Below are 20,625 nucleotides of genomic sequence, written 5' to 3'. Positions count from 1 at the left end.
TTGTATTCTCCGGTATCAATAATAAAACACAGAGAAAAGCAAGCTGTGCATCAAGCAGAGATGTTATAACACCACAGTAACAACAAGTGCAATATACAATTAGGTACTACAAAGTAAACTAAACAGTAGCTTTAGGGTTGAAATGCTCAAATACTTTTATTAGTGCCATTCTGCTTACTGTGCAACTAGGTCTTTATCTTTAGCACAATGAACAGTGTAGTAGATGCTGTGATTACCTCGCAGAATTGTGGCTAAGTTGGGGCTGGAATTTTTTTAAATCAATGTCCTTGTCTTGCCAGTTGGTATGCAAGCATTAGCATCCCTAGCTCCCACTTCGCCCGCTAGAGTGTCTTCATGCTGTCACAACAGCTGGGTGTTTGGATTAGTCGTGAGGCCACTATACTTTACCGCTGCTTTCCAAACGCTAAAAAATGGCCACGGTGTAATCAAATCGGTTTTCGGTTCGTACCGATTAATTTTTATACCCCTCGTATTTACCTTCCGGCTGCTTCTCTGTCAAAATCACCAAAAGCAGTTTTTCAATATTTTCATTAACGAGTGTCCACCAGATAGAGTAGGGGAGGGATTCGCATGAGCCCGCTTTAGAGTAAGAGGGGATTAATCATTTTCTTAATGCAGTCTTCTAAAAATGATGGAAAGTGCAACTCTACATAGTAACTACCACTGTGAGCAAGGTTGGACTTGCAACAAAACACACATGAAAGTTCAAGAAAACATCTATACGAATGATGACTTTGTAGATCTTTGTAAGACAGCATCAAGATAGATTGGTTTTCCTTTGTTCTCTCAAAATCAGCTAGAAGTGAGTTACCAGGTTTTGCCTTTGGACGGGAGATCTACGTCTGGACATAAGTCAAGAGAGTTGACATACAATAAGAAGGGACTCCATGAATTTCCAAACACTTGAGCAGAGCTATTTAGTGAAAACCTAAGTTTTTCCAATTTTAAATTGTAAAGAACCTCTCTAATCCAACGGCCGTGTGATGGGGGGGGAGCCTGCTTCCAATTGAACAAGCTCAGTCGCCTGGCCATAAAGGTCGTAAAAGCCACAGCGCAGGGCACGTGTTATCAGGGCATGTACCAAAAATGGCTGATAATGGGTTGGAGGGAAAGTCTTGACCAGGGGCGCTCACACTTTTTCTGCAGGTGAGCTACTTTTCAATTGACCAAGTCGAGGAGATTTACCTCATTCCTATTTATAATTTATATTTATTTATTTATGAAAGAGACATTTTTGTTAACAAGTTAATGGTGTTTAATGATAATACAAGCATATTTAACACACATAGATTCCTTTCTTTCATGAAGACAAGAATATAAGTTGGTGTATTTGATTCTGATGACTTGCATTGATTGGAATTAGACAGTGGTGCTGATAACGTCCGCATTTTCAAATGGAGGAAAAAAAAAGTCCTCCTTTCTGTCCAATACCACATGAAAGTGGTTGGATTTGGCATCTCATTTGTCCAACTTGCATACTCGTTTTTAAACACTTTGTTATGAGAGTAGCATATGTGTGTGGCCCTTTAATGTCTGGCAGCAGGTGAGTGACGTCAGTGAGTGTGCGGGTGGGCAAGCAAGTGAGAAAGCGGTCGCTGAGGGCGGGGGAGAAATACATTGGCATCAAACTCCGTAGCTTGCTAGCTTGTGCACACTAGCTTCCTGAGACTCTTATTTTGTTAGCACAGGCAGGATGAAACAGGTCTTTTATGGTGAAGACAGGAACTGTGCAGTCGGTCTTTAGAGTTTTGACAGTAGGTACGGAGTCTCTAGAAATATAATGTGTTTGCGTCCGCCCTGTTAGTGATTTTTTTCTTAAATATGAGCTTGCAGCAGCCAGCGTCATCTCACAAGATCCTCGGGTGGCGAGAATGTCAAACAACTGACGAAAGTGAAGTCTCGGTATGATTGATGATTGCTCATTTTTATGTCTATTTTTTAATGCCTGGCTTGAGATCGACTGACACACCCTCCGAGATCGACCAGTCGATCGCGATCGACGTAATGCCCACCCCTGGTCTTGACCGTATGCCTTTCCGATAGTGTCATTGATGTCTTTTTTTTAAATGTTTTTATTTAATAGCTATTAACCACTTCTTCTCAGCACTGTACTTCACACTTACTTTCTTCCGTTCCATGGTTGGAAAACCAAGTTATGTTGATCTCTAGCTATAAGCTAATGCCAGTGAGTTTGCTTGTAAGCCGAGCGAGAGGTCTTATCTCAAAACACTCAAGTTTAGGCACTCTTAAGTTGAGGTACGACTGTATTGGATAACTACCCTTGATATGAACTTTTTTCAGAGTGACTTTTATCAGATACTTTGAGATTCATATAGAATTGTGTAAAGACATCAAATGAGGAAACGTGTTTTATAATAAGTTCCCTGTTTATGTGTGCGGCTGCATTCAGGTGTGACAACGGTGCTCACCATGACAACAATTAACACCCACCTGAGGGAGACTCTCCCAAAGATCCCCTACGTGAAAGCCATCGACGTCTACCTCATGGGCTGTTTTGTGTTTGTGTTCCTGGCCCTGCTCGAATATGCCTTTGTAAATTACGTGTTCTTTGGCCGGGGCCCGGCGCAACAGAAGCAAATCAATGAGAGGCTGAACAAAGTCAACAATGAGCGCACAAGATACGAGGAGAAGCGCCTGAGGGAACAGGTTTGCATCTTCATCTGCCGACTCTGTTATATTCCACTGCACTATACTTCACGCTAAAAACACACTTTGAATATTTTAAACAGCTATTAGTAGTTGATACTTTTACCTGAAGAAAACCTTTGCCAGTCGCTGAACAGCCCAATATGCATTCACCAACCATCATCCATTGCTTTTCTCTCAAGCACGGATTACTTTTTATCGAACTGAGCCCGTTTTCATTGAGATAGTAATTAATCGAGCCCAACAGTGGCGTAAACATTCTCATTTCCTATTGAAGTGGTTGTCACCGCACTGTAGGCTTCATTCATTCTCGGCCTGCTACCTTCTATTTAACAACTTCAAAATAGAGCATGCAGAGGCCTAGTGATTACATTTTAGGTTAAAATGGTGGGACTGAATGACGCTTCCTATTGCTGTGTGTTGAATATGAATGCTAAGCTTTTGTTTGTGTTAATGCATTGTGTAATTGAATGAAAATGTTCTTATTTGCCAGTACTGATTGTCGTTCAAATGTTCTCTTCATTTTTCTTTCACATTGCAAGGACTCCATTTCCGTGCCGTTTCAAACCAACACCTTCAGGTCATTTACACAGCGAAGAAATCTGTATCTCGAGGAACAAAGAAAAGTTGGGGTACATTTATTTAGAAATCATATAAGCTTTAGGCCAGACCTCTTTATGACTCATTTGCTTAAAGTTGCTTAACTGTGACTCCAGAACAGTTGGATGGTACTAAACAGTTAATTTAAAATACAAAAAAGTGTCAGAGATTCATAACTATAAACACTTTTGTGAATTGCCACTTGTTCTGAATGTGATGCAGGCATAGCTGTCGAAAGATTGCTGTAAAGCAGGGGTGTCTAAAATTGGTTTTCATTGAGGGCCACATCCCAGTTATATCTGCCTTCATACATACATATAAATATATATATATATGTATATATATATATATATATATATATATATATATATATATATATATATATATATATATATATATATATATATATATGTAATTGCCTTAGTACACAAGTAATAAGTCAAGGTGACAAGCGGATATTTAAGTATGTATTTCTATTTTTGGAAAAAAATTGTAACACGGTATAAAATAAAATAAAAATATATATATACCTACAAAACGCGGTTCTTATTTATTTGTATTCTAAATTGAGAAATAATTTAAAAAAATTGATTAAAACAAATTACCTTATTTTTATTTTTTCTGTTGTAAATAATCAATTTAAAGAAATATGTACTTTAGGACCTCTCCGTGACTATTCACTGTGTGTATAAGTCATATGTCCACAACCAAAAGAAGTTGTTTTATGCTAAATGTTTTTTTATAACTATTATACCAAATAGTACAATGCGAGAATCTGTTTGAATTGAGAATCAATTATTAATCAAAATGTCACACCAAGAATTGGAATGGGATGGAAGGTGCCTAGACATTCCCACCTCTATTAATAATATAACATTTGTTGCATGGGCTGCACGGTGGGAGAGGAGTTAGTGCATCTGCCTCACAATACAAAGGTCTTGAGCAGTACTGGGTTCAAACTCCTTTCTGATTGGAGTTTGCATGTTCTCCCCGTGACTGCGTGGGTTCCCTACGGGTACTCGGGCTTCTTCCCACCTCCAAAAAAAGACATGCACCTGGGGATAGGTTGATTGGCAACACTAAATTGGCCCTAGTGTGTGAATGTGAGTGTGAATGTTGTCTATCTGTGTTGGGTCTGCGATGAGTTGGCGACTTTTTCCAAGGAGTACCCCGCCTTCCGCCGAAATGCAGCTGAGATAGGCTCCAGCGACCAGGGACAAGCGGTAGGAAATGGATGGATGGGCATTTGTTGCATGAGCAAATAATATTGAAGTTTAAAACATATGCAATTTCATGCATTATATGGATCTTTTTTTTCGGTCAAAATAGAAACAATGAATACATTAAATAAGAAATATGAAGCACGCACATTATTTCAGACTTAAAATATTCGTGTATTCGTGGCCAATCGGTTCCAGGCATGACGTGACACATTTCCTGAAAGTAAGTTTATTATGAATTAATCAAATATTGTCAAAGTTAAAGCATAAAAAAACATTTCCAACCCTCCAAATACTTTTTGTTGCTCTTTAAACATGAAATAACACCCGACATTATGATCACCCAATATAGTAGCCTTGTTTTACTGTAGATCACAGTACTCAACCGGTAGCCCGTAGGATCATCTAAGCGTTACTGACATGGCCTTCACCCGGCCACTACTACGCGGCCACGGTATGGAAATTCTTTGTCAAATCCTGCATAATTCCTCAAAGTTAGACCTAGGTTTCCGTGTGCTAAAACCACTAGTGTGTGTTGTTTTGCAAAAACTTGGTCAACAGTCACAACTACGAACGTAAACTGTGTTATTAGCATTTTGTGTTGATAGCATTTACTAGTATTGATGTTGAAGATGAAGTGCATCTTGACTCAACAGAGTTCATCTCCATTTTTGCAAGACAGGTGTTGATAGCTGATTGCATTCTCACTTACCTTGAAGCGCTATGTCCAGCTGTTGTCCTTTAAAACCTGCTCAGGTCAAAGTCTCACCAATGTTGAGATGTGTTATTGATAAGGCAGGAGTTGAAGATAAAGCCCATCACAAAGTTGTTACGCCAAAAGTTGGTCAACTTGATTGTCGCGATGAAGATATACAGTTGCGCCAAGATTAGCCACCTGTTGCTGTTAGAATTGTTAACCCTTAACCCGGAAACAGAAGTCATGCTCGGTGAATATTTTTATTGATAGAGACAACATAATAATAAGACAAATACTACACTGTAATATAGGGGTGTGGGAAAAAATCGATTCGAATACGAATCGAATCGTTTACGTTGTGCGATTCAGAATCGATTCTCATTTTGAAAAAATCAATTTTTTTTATTTTTTTTTTATTTTTTATTTTTTTTAATCAATCCAACAAACCAATACACAGCAATACCATAACAATGCAATCCAATTCCAAAACCAAACCTGACCCAGCAACACTCAGAACTGCAATAAACAGAGCAATTGAGAGGAGACACAAACACGACACAGAACAAACCAAAAGTAATGAAACAAAAATGAATATTATCAACAGTATCAATATTAATTATAATTTCAGCATAGCAGTTATTAAAAATCCCGCACTGACATTATCATTAGACATTTATAAAAATAATAAAAAAGAACAATAGCGTCACAGTGGCTTACACTTGCATCGCATCTCATAAGCTTGACAACACACTGTGTCCAATGTTTTCACAAAGATTAAATAAGTCATATATTTGGTTCGTTTAATAGTTAAAACAAATTTACATTATTGCAATCAGTTGATAAAACATTGTCCTTTACAATTATAAAAGCTTTTTTTTTTTTAAATCTACTACTCTGCTAGCATGTCAGCAGACTGGGGTAGATCCTGCTGAAATCCTATGTATTGAATGAATACAGAATCATTTTGAAACGGAAAAATATCGTTTTTGAATCGAGAATTGAATCGAATTGAAAAAAATCGATATATTATCAAATCGTGACCCCAAGAATAGATATTGAATCAAATCGTGGGACACCCAAAGATTCACAGCCCTACTGTAATACATATAATACATAACTAAGACTTAATTGTTCCCTTAATTTAGGACAAAAAGATGTAATCTTACTGAGATTTTTGATGGCGGTTTGGGGCATTCGGTTGGACAAGACTGCACAGGTCATGCGTGCCCGCCGACTCGCATAAACCAGGAGGTGCAAAGGGGGGCAAAGGCCTTTTTAACGCTGCTCGTAGCTTTAATTCTAAATTAGAATAGAATGGTCTTGTCTCTCATAAGGATTGTGAATGAGAGGCAAAACTCCCAAAAAAGTATGGTCCTCCTTTGAGTATCCATCCTCAGTTTTTTATCCAGTTGCGATTTCCGGTCAGCTGCCGTCTATCCCAGTGTACTACACTGTGGATTGGTCGGCTGTCAATTAGGGTACATACAGACTAACAACTATCACTGAGTAGGGACTGAACCTAGCTCAGTCAGGATTAACCACTACACAATCAGGGGCATTTAGTACCCCATAGTGAACAAGTATTGCTCTCTACAATAACGGTTTCTATATCTTAAAAAAAATACAAGTAAAGTATTGAAAGTCATAAAAGTGCACTTGTATCGGTCATTGTGCCAGCATCACATTCAGAATCCAAAATACAACATGATTATTATACTGAGTAAATGATTGTTGTCTCAACTCTTTTGGAATCATGGGAAATCCTTTGTTAATAATACAAATGCTATGATGTTGCATGCCAGAAATAACATTTCATATCATCCCTGCTTTACTCTAGGTTGGAGGGTGAGATAAGCTTTTTAGCTGTGGGAAATTTGGGATTCCGCTCCAAAACCCAACCCGACATGACGCTTTGTGTCTCTTGCCCTCCATCACAGGTGGACGCGTACGGCAACATTCTCCTCTCCACTCTGGAAATGAACAACGAAGTGATGCCTTCTGATGTGAGAAGCAGCGTTAGTGACTCTCGAAATTCCGTCATGTCCTTCGACAGCTCCGGGGTCCAATTCAGGAAGCCCATGACGCCCCGAGATGGTTTCAGCCACCACTCGCTGGATCGGAGCACTATGCGAAGCCGGGCCAACTGTCGACTACGGCGACGCTCGTCCAAGCTCAAGCTAAAAATCCCAAACCTGTCAGATGTAAGCACCATTGACAAGTGGTCCCGGGTCATATTTCCCATCACTTTTGGATTCTTCAACCTAATTTACTGGTTATACTATGTGAATTGATGTGCATCCCACTAGGAATCATGGGCCATATTTCGAGAGCACATTGGTGAATTGGCTTTGATACAGTTCCAAAATATGTATACACATATACAGGTTGAACATATGTATATGCATATTTCTATACAGTATATTATATTTATATATACACACACACACACACCAACCTGAAGGACTTTTCTGCTGTACAAAGTATTAACGGGATGACTTGAATGTTTAAAATTAATTACGAGAGAAGAATTTCAAATTTCCTTTTTTCCTCCTGAAACGAACAAATGGACGTAAAGATCCCAGCGCGGATTTTTGGAACTAAAAGATTGCATGATATTTTTGCTACAAAAAAAGTGAAGAAAAAGAGGAGAAGCTCTTGATGGAGAGAAGATACCAACATTGACTTTTTAGTGATTCTCTACTGCAGCTCATGAAATCAGTAGTGGCTTGTCTGGGTCCCCCGGGCCCTTGTAGCCCATGGATGCCAAGTGCACGGGAGTCTGCGGTTCCACCATGTACAGCAACCTAATTTATTTTTTAATTTCCACATATTTTTCCTGGATTGGTAGCATTCTGTCGACCAGACATCGACCGGGATGTTTGACCCGCCACGTTTGTGTGCCAGAGTCCACGCAAAACTTCTAAATCCCTTCTCTAGGTCACGTTATTTTCCGGTGATGGGAGGAAGGGGGTCTAATGTCTGCTTTGGTTCAAAAACAAGTGCTGATACTTGTAGTGTGTCTTGAAAAATACTGTGATTTTCAAAGAGTGTCAGAACTTGTTCTAGAGCTAGGGCATTATGAGATAAGAGTCAAAAGGTTCGAATTACTCAATTTGACAAAAAAAAAAGCACTATGTACATTTTTATCACTCAGTATTCTCTATGTATTGTTTATTTCAGTGTTCATATCTTTGTGTTTGCGAAAGGAACTGGGGCGGGAGGGGGACCGGGAAGGGAGTGATTTATTGCTTTTTGTGATTTGTTCGAGCTAATCCACAGTAAAAATGTACCAATTATGTATATTTAAAAGAGTCAGCAATATCAGGCCACAGTTTGGTAGTTTTCATGCTTCGTGGAGCATTTCATCAGTGGAGCACAAAAGAGAAAAACAATTTTTAAGGTAAATTAACAAAATATCTGTCACTCGGAGCCTAAGTTAAGAGAACCTGAATAATCCAAAAGTAATATTGTTTTGTTTATAGAAAAAATAAACAAGAAATTGAAAGAAAAAAACCCAGCAAAACCTTCAATGCAAATGGAAAAATTGACAAAATGTTGGTTCTTACTGGAATCTGTATGAGCAAGGAGATAGGTAAATAGGACCACTACCTGGATAAAAGTATTGGGACACCTGGCAAAAATAGCTAAAAACTGAAGATCACACAGGCTACATTCACACTGCAGGGTTGGATGTCCAATTCAGATTTTTTCCTCAAATCCGATTTTTTTTTTAATTGCGGCCATTCACATTTAAAAAAATTTAATTTCTAATGTGAATGCAACATGACTTGTATGTGGACATGACGTGATGACGTTGCTCGCACTGCGGCTATAACTCGGTCTCAGTACTGGCAAATTTCTGGCAATTTTAAGAATGTTGTGCAATCAAAGTCAACATCTTCTGACCCAAATTATTGCGTGTAGAAGATTAAAAAAGAAGAGAACAAGTATTTTGACTCTGGCAGTTTTACGGGATATTGTGCTTCGATGTCTGATTGAAGACCGTGTCAGTGGGCGAGCAGTCGCAGACAGGAGTGGTTAAGCTGAACATTATTTTCCCTTGTTATCTGCTCCGTCGTCATCTATCTATTTGGGCGATTATCGTTTTTTGATGACCTTCTTCTGGTCAGACGAGTGCAACTTGAGCGCCGGAGCCTTCACATTGAAGACGCATCGCATATATATTTAAATGATTTCCATATATAAAAGAGGCCTTGGTCTGATATGAAACATTCTGCATTTGCACTGTTAATGTTGACATGAAAAAGCCCAATGCAGGTCGTATAAGGGCAAAAAATCGGAACTGATCTGTAGTGTGAACGAGGCCACCAAGTTCAGTGTTTTCTAAAATGATGACTTGTGAGGCAGCAGTGATCAATTGTATCGACATGGCCAACTCAGAAATTTGACAAAATATGGGTTTATTCATTACCGTAGGTGATGAGAATATATGATATTCTTAACCGCATGATTGCTGTCGGCGTGTTGTTAGGTTGCAGAGACGGTAGGCATGCAGATAAGGTATTTTAATTCAGACTACTCTCAATAGACAAACGAGGGAAGGAGAAACTGACAGGTAAACCCTCTTAATTTGCGATCAAAAGCAGGTGAGTCACCTGATGACTAATCAAGAGCAGGTGTGGAGAACAGCGCTCAGAAATAGTGTTCAAGTCACTGCAAGACCTAGCCAAAACAGGAAGTGGAAAAAAATAGAGCATTAGCCAGGAAGAAACACTAAACACAGGAAAACAACACAAAAAGTGTCACACAAATCATGACTCTTAAGTCCAATCAGCTATTTATGTGCAGCAAGGTGATTAAAGTAATACTGGGTTATAGGGTGCACATAATTATAAATTGCACCCATTTACTTTTTGGACAAATCTTATTTGGTACCTATATTGGCCGCAGAGGTCTGTCAGGCGCAGGTGGACACATTGACTATGTTTTCACTGCAGGCCAAAGTGGACCAAATCGGATTCTTTTGAGATCTGATTTTTTTCCAGCTGACTGTTCACGCTGCAAGTAAAATATAATTTTTATCAAAGGGTTCGAAGCATGTGAAAAACAGTGTATTATAGTTCAAAAGCAACGGTAGCTGGACACATACAAATTAATATTTTTATCAGTTTCATTTCAGTCTTGATTCGTTTGTTCTATGCAAGAAACAAAGAAAAACACAAAGAGAGCACAATCTACCGAGTCAAATACCTTGTGTGTTAAACATACTTGGCCCAAAAAAATGTCATTCTATTTCTGATAATCGCTCTTCATGGTGGTTTGACGTGTGACACGCTCAAGGGCAGTGTTTTCATGAGTGAGCAACCACAACTATTGTTGATTAGCTATTAGATTACTGTGTGTAGTATTGTAGTAAACAATGCCGACTAAAGCCATATCTGCATTGTTGTTGGAGCTGGGACTAATCATTTTATTTTATTGTATAGGAGAAGACGTTCTCAAACATGAGTGAATAAGTCGAGGCCGAGTACGGACGAGTTGGAAAACCCGGAAATGCCGTACTAAAGAAAGAAGACTAATCACAGCTTGTTTTGTTTTGCCACTGTCAATCAAAGGGGGGAGGAGCCAGGGCGTCCGTCAAGCAAACAGCCTTAAGAGGTGTTTCTCAATACTTTTGTCCCTCCAGTGGTTTAAAAAATGATATTCCACTTGAGACTGAGTCATTTAGTAACAATTAGTAATCAGTGCAAATGCATAAAATGTCTCCAAAAAGGGAATACTAGTCAGAGGGTTCATAAGGTTGACATCTTGCAGATCATAACGTTTGTAAATACCTAACAAGAATCGCCGGTATTTGCCGTTAATTTACTGAAATTCAAAATCACTTATCAGTGATTAGGTGCGGATTGTACACCTACTTTATTTTGTTTTTAAGTCATACGCTCCTGTAAGTGAGCTCCTCTGTTAAAGAAGAGTCGATTTTTCACAATTACCATTTGTAAGCGGCAGCCTGTATAATTGTTAAATTCTCAAACAGCTGTGTCCAATGAGGAGATATTTCGCCAATCGTTTTGCTGTCATCAAATGTGAGGTGGTGTCACTTTAGGTGACTTTTTCACCTAAAGTAGAATAATGAAGGAGGTAAGAGACTGTATAGACCATTTTTTTTTCTTACTTATTTCACTTTGATTCAGAGCAGCTGTTTGGTCCAGTGCAAGAAAAGTCATTTTCTTTGTATTTGCAAACTAACTTAAGAAATCAAATGTGCCATGTTTTTTGGGGGGGTTTTTTTACCATCCACAATAACAAACTTTGCATGCATCCACGTATATTTCCCTTCACTACATGGAATTAGTACAATCACCCTCAAAAAGCTGTGAGTACCTTCTGTTTACTTTTGAGAGACCATACATTTCATTTGATACATGTTGAAGGTGGAGAGGAGGGGAAAAAGTGTTGATCTGAGTTCAATGTGAATTTTCTTGCCTCTTGTGTATATGTGTAATTACATGTGAATTGTACTGTAAATATGATCTCTTTCACTTAATAATTCTTAATGCATGAACAAAAACATGGCAGTTCGTAAATACCAGCTAGCCTCACAGCTAATGGCATGGACCGCTTTTCTAGCATTGGCATACTTCTGCAAATGAAACCAAGAAGAAGACAAAAAAAAATGAAAGAAGAAATCACAATAAGTGTGAACAAAATAATGGAGAAATCAACAAGTCCTCTTCCAGTGAGGGAGTTTGTGGAGACTCTGTCCAGGTTCACGATGTCCCCTCAAGTGCAAAGCTTATGTTGGTAGACGGCTTTGGCTCACTGTCAGCAAATGGGATGGCGTTACCTTGAGTGAAATTTTCTAGTCGCCCCGGTCACCAATAATAGGATTTTTGCAGTACCAGGAAGCGGCCGTGTTTACCTCAGCCATCAACTCGTGACCCAGTCATGTCTCACTTTACTATATGTACAGTATATTTACAAAGAAGGGCATTATGGCCAAGCTGGCTTGTAGAGGCTAGAGGAGCAGGATATGCCTTAAGAAGGCGAGTGGGATGTTCTTTCCTGTTCCTCAACAATACAAAAAAAAAACTAGTGTGCCCTTGAAACAGGGCACTTTGCTAAGTGCCCTAGTGCAGCTGCTCCCTTGCCAACAACAGAACTTTACATATGTATGTCAAATATAGTTTTAGTACAAGTTTTTTATGTTTGCTCTTTTGACAGTGAATTTCCAGAACAAAAACAGGATATATAAAATTGCCCCAAAGTATTAAGGTAATGCTGAAATAAAAAGTCAAATTACAAGAAGGTTACCATGTGATTTGAATGGAACAGGCGACATTCACACACACACACACGTGCTCGCTCTTGAGATTTGGCTTAGGCTATGTCCGCACAAAGATGGACATTTCAAAAATGTATATTTTTCTATGCGTTTCGGCAGGGACTAAATTAGAATTTCAGAAATGGGGCGGGGGGGGTCTCAATGAGCTTGCATACATGGGTTGAGGTGATAAGGTGCATGTTTTGGAGTAATATTAATGAGCAAAAGGTTCAATAATTACTTCTTTGTACAAAACAAGAACATTAACAGAATGAAATAACTTATTTTATTTGGCTTTTTCAAGTTTGCATTATGATTTAGTTTAATGTTTGCCTCGCATGTCCTTGCTGGGAATGAAGCCGTGTCTGCTTTAGCGGTAACAACATCACGACTTGCCAAAAAACATATATTTTGAAATGTAATAGTCTTTTATTTTTGATCACATTTTGAAAATTGGTATTTGATTCATAATTAGAATAAAAATAATTGTGATTCAGGTGTGAAACGATTTTTTGTTTGTACCCTTTATAACTTACATTTGGGTGGAGCTCTGGACTCGTCTTGCCTGGATTTTGTATTTGTGCTACTTGTTCGTAATTCATATTGCTGTGTGGAGACCAACTTGCCCTTGTCTCACATTTGACTGCTGATTGGTCAATTGCTGTGTGCAGTCAGCCATAGTCACATTTGCAAGAATGCAGTCCCACAAAAACAATCATTGAGCTCTAGAGACAAGCTGATCGATTGTTTTTCCACCCGCTGCTTGTGTTTGACTTGTCAGCATTCATTAGAGCAACATTATGTTTGGACGTTAAAAAGTGCAAAAGACAAACATTTAGTTGTTTGACGTCAAAAACTGAGTTTTTGAAAAATTCCACCCCGAGTAGAGATTTGAAAAAATTGTGTCTTTGGCGCCAGTGTGTCAACTAAGCATTTTAATTCATGTCATAAGCATTGTCTCACGTTTTTAAACACTATCTAGCAACAGAACATGCAATTACTTACGAATCTTATAATATGCATAGGCAATAAATACAAAATGATGCTGTTTTCTAGGCTCTGGGTAAGTGTTCGCTAACCTTGAGGATAATTTACATGCCACTGTACATAAAAGTGTTACAATGTGTCCGGCATTTGAGTGGACAAAATGCACATGGCAGCCAGTGAACACATTTTTATGTAGATGGACATTTTTTAAATACCGACGAGGGGTAAATCTGCTATTTTGAAAATATCCTTTGTTCGTGTGGACGTGGCTTATATTAGTCTTACAACAAATCATTGTTCAAAACATTTCTATTTAGAACATCCAGCAAACCCACACAGAAATTGTGTCAGTCAGTTTGCACAATCTTTCTGTTCACACTGATGTCAGTGAAAATGTGCCAAAATATTGATTATTCTTTTGTTTTTTCATTGACAAAATCGTTGATAATCTCCGTTCCGATGCAAGTTTTATAATAGTAATATGACAATTTCACAATCGTAAAATTATTGCCTTACAATCAACATTTTTTTCCTGACATTTTTCTCATATCATATGATTTAATTATTTTCTTTTTTCTATTTTTCAGTCGTGGCCCTAAAAAAAAAATTATCCACGCAGGTACAAGTAAATAAAGCCTTAACCCTATGACGCACAAATTCACGGTGGGAGAGGGGTTAGTGCGTCTGCCTCACAATACGAAGGTCCTGCAGTCCTGGGTTCAATCCCAGGCTCGGGATCTTTCTGTGTGGAGTTTGGATGTACTCCGGCTTCCTCCCACTTCCAAAGACATGCACCTGGGGATAGGTTGATTGGCAACACTAAATTGACCCTAGTGTGTGAATGTGAGTGCAAGTGTTGTCTGTCTATCTGTGTTGGCCCTGTGATGAGGTGGCGACTTGTCCAGGGTGTACCCCGCCTTCCGCCCGATTGTAGCTGAGATAGGTGCCAGCGACCCCAAAAGGGAATAAGCGGTCGAAAATGGATGGACGAATGAATTCTTTCCTAAAGTGTTATCTCTCTCTAGGCAAAAAAAAATGTAATACTCATTTTGAAAAACATAACTTTTTTAAGGAGTTAGTGAAATGTCCACAAAGGTGAACAACATTCTTTTGGCATAACTGATGAAAAATGATTTTGTGATGCGTAAAACATACTATTTTAATCATTTATGTTCACATATCTAATTTAACATACAGTGGTACCTCAATTTATGAGATTTATTGGTTCTGTGACAGAGCTCTTAACTCAAAACACTCGTATTTCAAATCCACTTCTCCCATTGAAATTAATTGAAATCAATTTAAACGATGCTTGCCCTCTTCCCCCCAAGAAAAACACGTTTAACATATTACATCTACTATGAAAAGAAAAAATAACTTTTTGACAAGCAGTATTGTATAAAAAACTATACAATAGAATGTAACACTAACAACTACAGTAGTTACATGAAGTAATGTAACAATTAGGTACAGTATTTACCATGGAGAGTAGACTCCTGCTGTATCTCCTTCCAGCTGCATCTCCGTCAAACACATCCGAAGCAGCTTTCCCATATTTTTCTAGATAAATGTCCATCATTTGGATACTATTTTAACAAGATCAGCTGGCGTAAGACTCACTCTGCCTCAGTGTGGTGCAGACAAGCAGTGATGAGCTCGAATTGCTTCAAGAAGTTAGCGACACGCTGAGTCATGTTTTGGATTATTTATTTTTCTAATTCAATTAATATTTTCCACTTCTTTGTCAATCTCTAGCTATAAGCTATTGCTAACGAGTAAGAGGAAATTGTTTTGGGCAGATCTTACGGGGTTCACTGTGACATTTTCTACACCCATCTAATGGCAAGGATGCTTATGACTTAAATATGTTCTTGCAACCTAAACCATAACAATTAGCAGAGCGACCACTCTTAACTCAAAACGCTCCTAAGTTGAGTTACCGCTGTATTGCAGTACGGTTGAAAAACATTCAGACTCTTGACTTCAAAAACAGCTATTTTCGAAGCACCGATCCACAAACTATTGCTATGGTCTAATAAAAAAATGGCTTTCCATTAACATACATTCATTATTTTGCAGTGAAAACATTAATGCAGGTGAAATATTTTTAAAACCAACAAAGTCACAATAATACTATACATGGCAATCAAAATATAGGCAAAAATGAATGATGTCCAATTTAGTGGAGACATATGCTCGGAAATTTAAACGTTTATATTATTCTTTACTGACTTTTTTTAGTTTTGTTAGTTTTTTTTTAACTAACGACAACTGACCAATGGGGGGCAAGACACAACAGTGCATTACATTACGTTAAGACTCATGCATATAAGAAAATAGTTTTTGAATATCTGTGCACTGTAGTGACCTTATTGCACCACAGGGTTAAAGAGACTCTCAATTTTGAAGAAGTACGAGCGCCATATTTAGATGAGCATGGGTCTCAATCCATGCATGAAAATTTCATCCACCAAAGCCCAAACCAAGGCTGACAGACTTCTCACTGTTGGAAGAACTTGTGTTGGTGCATTCATTATTTTGTATACACCAATGTTCTGTTTAGCATGAATTGAGCTCTGCAATGTTCATTTTCCTATCCCTATTTTTCAAGGCATTTAGCTCTCTGCATCATAAGATTCATCACCACAGCCAGGATACGGAAGATCCAGTGTTTACATGCTCAAATTGCACTTGTTTTACAGCCAGCTCTTGTTAAACAAACGTTTCGTAATAAAAAAAAACAATAAAATGTAAACACGTAATGTACATGTTGGGATTTGCGTGAATGACAAAATGTACCTGTTGTAAATGACATAATTTGGAATAGATGCTGTTGTTTGGGTCAGGTTTAGCTCACACATCAGTCACTCTTCAGCTACAAAGGATGTAAAGGATGTGTCATCTGCAGCATCCGACATAAGCCATGTGATTGCACAGTGAGTGGGTGTTCCCTCTATTTTCCCTGTAATGATCCCGCCTCTGGTTATAATTGTTGAATGCCGTGTGACAACACTTGCAAGAGGCCTCCCAGTTAGTGTGCCTCCCTCTGTGAAAGTTGCCAACCAGGGAGACCAGGTCACAATTTTCACACATGAAAATTGGCAAAAAAAAACAACACGCACACACACACACGCACACACACACACACTTAAACACACAAAACCAACAGGCTGTTTATTTTTGGAGTATAAATTAGAACATTTGCTTCATTCCTGTGTTTCTAATTTGTTGTATTTGTTGCATTTGTTATGGATTGTTATTCTTGTTGATGTTTTATCATAAAAAGGAAAATGTAATTTATCTGATATAAATGGCATTGGAAGAAAAAAAAACATTTTTTGTATCGTAATTGTTTTGTTCATATTGGAGCGCTTATTTGATTCAGTTGTTTAATGAGGTGTTTGATTTCGTTTGGCGTATCGGTACCCATGGAAATCAACATTTGTGCGGTATGGAACTGTGTTATTTATTTGTTTATTACTTTATTTTTGTCAGTGCAAATTATTGTTATAGTGCCAATCAGCTTTTTTAGGTGTTTGAACAAAAAGTGTTTTTTTTACAAATACAAGATGTTCAAGTATGTGGTATAAAAAAGGGTTATCATTCGAACAACAGACTTTTTACAAATAAAGGCTTGTACAGTAAAGGAAACTCATGTCTTGACTAATATAACATATCAGGACATTTTCATATATAAGTACTCTCTGCAATAGTAATCCCCATTAGATATGTGCTATAACGCAGTGGTCCCCAACGTTTTTGTAGCTGCAGACTTGATAATTTGTCCCGCGGCCCAGCGGGGGACAAGAAAAAGGGAGGTTTTTTGGGTTGGTGCACTAATTGTAAGTGTATCTTGTGTTTTATGTTGATTTAATAAGAAAAATTAAAAATTACAAAAAAAAAATGTTTAAATCATAAAAAATTATTCTGCGGTCCGGTACCAATTGAGTGGTTGGGACCACTGCTATAACGCATTACATTTAGTTAAGTCATTGTTTGGATAAATTGTACTTGTTAAAGTACTTTACTTGATTAAGAAAGAAGACATACTACATTACATTGAGTTTGTATTCTTTATTCTTTTTTTTTTCTTCGTCCTGTCCAGCCACTCAGACAAATCATATTGTTAATGTAGACGCCCATGTCAGCTGTACAGGTTTGCTTACTTAAAAAAGAAGTGTGGGAGGATTCTCGTGTTGCCTTATTTGTATTTGACTTTATCAAATGGATTTTTCTATTAATGTTTAGTGCAGCAGGACCGGAGCAGGAGGGGATAGAAAGAAGAAAAAAACGGAAGCAAGAGGGGGAAACTGCGGGTTCAAGAGAAGGATAACAACAACAAAAACAACAACAACAACAGAACTGAATCAGCAAATAGGATGTGTATAAATATGATATGAAAAGTGATAGCAGAGAAGCAGTTAGTGAAGTAAATAATATTATACAGTTATGACAATGAACATTATTGCACAACAAATGGAGCAATAGAAATACCAACAAATATAGCATTATTGATAATGAATAATAATAATTACTTCTACTGTTTTAAAGGCAACAATACATATAAATGTAATTACAACTTGAATTACATAATAAAAAAAATAAATGGAGCGGAAGAAAGAGAATGGACTGTATAAACCTTGTAGATTGTTATTGTAAAATAAGGTTAAGCATTGTCAGTTTGCCGAGTTTTACCCAGATTCCCCTGGGGGAACAACGTTAATATATATTTGATGAAACTTGATCATATGCATGAGTGTACAAACCCCGTTTCCATATTAGTTAGGAAATTGTGTTAGATGTATATATAAACGGAATACAATGATTTGCCAATCCTTTTCAACCCATATTCAGTTGAATGCACTACAAATACAAGATATTTGATGTGCAAATAATGATTAACTTAGAATTTCATGGCTGCAAATGGTGCCAAAGTAGTTAGGAAAGGGCATGTTCACCACTATGTTACATCACCTTTTCTTTTAACAACACTCAATAAACGGTTTGGGAACTGAGGAAACTAGTTGTTGAAGCTTTGAAAGTGGAATTCTTTCCCATTCTTGTTTTATGTAGAGCTTTGGTCGTTCAACAGTCTGGGGTCTCCGCTGTCGTACTTTACGCTTCATAATGCGCCACACATTTTCCATGGGAGACAGGTCTGGACTGCAGGCGGGCCAGGAAAGTACCCACACTCTTTTACTACGAAACCACGCTGTTGTAACACGTGCTTTGGCATTGTCTTGCTAAACGTTGCTTGGATGACATCATATGTTGCTCCAAAACCAGTATGTACCTTTCAGCATTAATGGTGCCTTCACAGATGTGTAAGTTACCCATGCCTTGGGCACTAATAAACCCCCATACCATCACAGACGTTGGCTTTTGAACTTTGCACCTATAACAATCCAGATGGTTTTGGTTAAAATATAATTTGAAATGTGGACTCGTCAGACCACAGAACACCTTTCCACTTTGCATCAGTCCATCTTAGATGAGCTCGGGACCAGCAAAGCCAGCTGCGTTCCTTGGTGTTGTTGATAAATGGGTTTTGCTTTGCATTGCATAGTTTTAACTTGCACTTACAGATGTAGCAACCAACTTTAGTTACTGACAGGGGTTTTATGAAATGTTCCTGAGCTCATGTGGTGATATCCTTTACACACGGATGTCGGTTTTTGATGCTGTACCGCCTGAGGGACTAAAAGTCCGTAATATCATCGCTTACGTGCAGTGAATTCTCCAGATTCTCTGAACTTTTTGATGATTTTACGGACCGTAGATGGTGAAATCCCTAAATTCCTTGCAATAGCTCGTTGAGAAATGTTGTTCCAAAACTATTCAACAATTTGCTTCCAAATTGGTGACCCTCGCCCCATCCGTGTTTGTGAATTACTTAGCATTTCATAGAAGCTGCTTGTATACCCAATCATGGCACCCACCTGTTCCCAATTAGCCTGCACACCTGTGGGATGTTTCAAATAAGTGTTTGATGAGCATTCCTCAACTTTATCAGTATTTATTGCCACCTTCCCCAACTTCTTTGTCACATGTTGTTTGTGGGTTCTTCCGAGGATGTTGTAGTCGTAATGATTTGTGCAGTCCTTTGAGACATTTGTGATTTGGGGCTATATAAATAAATATTGATTGATTGATTGATTGATGTTGCCGGCATCAACTTCTAAAGTTTATGATTTTTTGCAAAAAAAAATGTTTATCAGTTTGAACATCAAATGTGTTGTCTTTGTAGCATATTCAACTGAATATGGGTAGAAAATGATTTGCAAATCATTGTATTCCGTTTATATTTACATCTAAAACAATTTCCCAACTCATATGGAAACAGGGTTTGTATGTATGCATCAGGGGCAGGCCGTGCATTTCCCACCTAGGCCTTCAGTGATCTCCGACTTCAATGATTGCCTCTCAAAATACCATAATTGATGTCACCACATGATCATAGCTGGAGAAATACTATACAGGAACACATGTACACTCCGGAATTGAAACACATATACAGTGTACAAAACGGGTTATTTTCTGGTGCATTTAAAAATCAATTGAAACGCATCAGGAATTAAAACATATACCGTAACTTTCTCTTCTTGGCTTATGCAATTTCCGGTCAAAACGTTTGATTGAAAGTACACAGTTCTGAATAACTTAGTTACCCAGACAGTAATGTGTTTGTAAAAGTTTAAATTGCGGTATGTTGTTTTTAACAGGGTAAAAGGTATGTCTCTTGTTTTCATGTTAGCATGTAAGCTAGCAAGTTGGCACCTGCCAGTCGGTGAGTTTATCAAAGTGCAGTTATCAATTTCAGTTTTTATATCATTTTAATTTAAAGGAGTAATACTAACTCTATCAGGAGTTTTGCCTCCGTCATAGTTATTACTGTTTATAGTTACTGTTTATAATGAAAAATCCAAACACAGTGTCTTAGTAGGTTTTGTTCTAATTGGATCCCCGACTTGAGGCTCCGTTTGATTGGTGAAATTTAGTCCAATGTCAGGAAAGCTTACCTCGGCTTTGTCATGTGACAGTTCCTGCCGGAAGAGGGCTCACTGACAAAATTAACGTGTCTTTTCAAGTTTTAATCAGTAGATTATAGTTAATTATGATTTAAATAAATGTAACGATCGGAACAAAAC

The 20,625-nt window shown here is 38.0% G+C and overlaps 1 protein-coding gene across 4 annotated transcripts in view; it reads left to right on the top strand.

Annotated features, from left to right (window-relative positions):
- The window catches only part of gabrb4 (gamma-aminobutyric acid type A receptor subunit beta4), a 152,538-nt gene extending 134,292 nt beyond the window's left edge, over positions 1 to 18,246 (top strand). Inside the window, exons 8-11 of one of the 4 annotated variants that reach the window (XM_061897860.1) lie at positions 2,432 to 2,688; positions 3,231 to 3,320; positions 7,143 to 7,406; positions 17,726 to 18,246. In XM_061897860.1, coding sequence (XP_061753844.1) covers positions 2,432 to 2,688; positions 3,231 to 3,320; positions 7,143 to 7,406; positions 17,726 to 17,866 — 752 coding nt within the window. In that variant the 3' untranslated portion in view covers positions 17,867 to 18,246. Of the gene's footprint in view, positions 1 to 2,431; positions 2,689 to 3,230; positions 3,321 to 7,142; positions 17,245 to 17,725 lie in introns of those variants that run through there. The other 3 variants (XM_061897862.1, XM_061897861.1, XM_061897863.1) reach the window with 3 other exon arrangements.
- Positions 18,247 to 20,625: the final 2,379 nt, after the last annotated feature.

Source organism: Nerophis ophidion, linkage group LG04, assembly GCF_033978795.1.
Source record: "Nerophis ophidion isolate RoL-2023_Sa linkage group LG04, RoL_Noph_v1.0, whole genome shotgun sequence".
Classification (NCBI taxonomy): domain Eukaryota; kingdom Metazoa; phylum Chordata; class Actinopteri; order Syngnathiformes; family Syngnathidae; genus Nerophis; species Nerophis ophidion.
The sequence above is the reverse complement of the archived record's forward strand: the minus strand, read 5'-3'. Positions and strand labels throughout refer to the sequence as shown.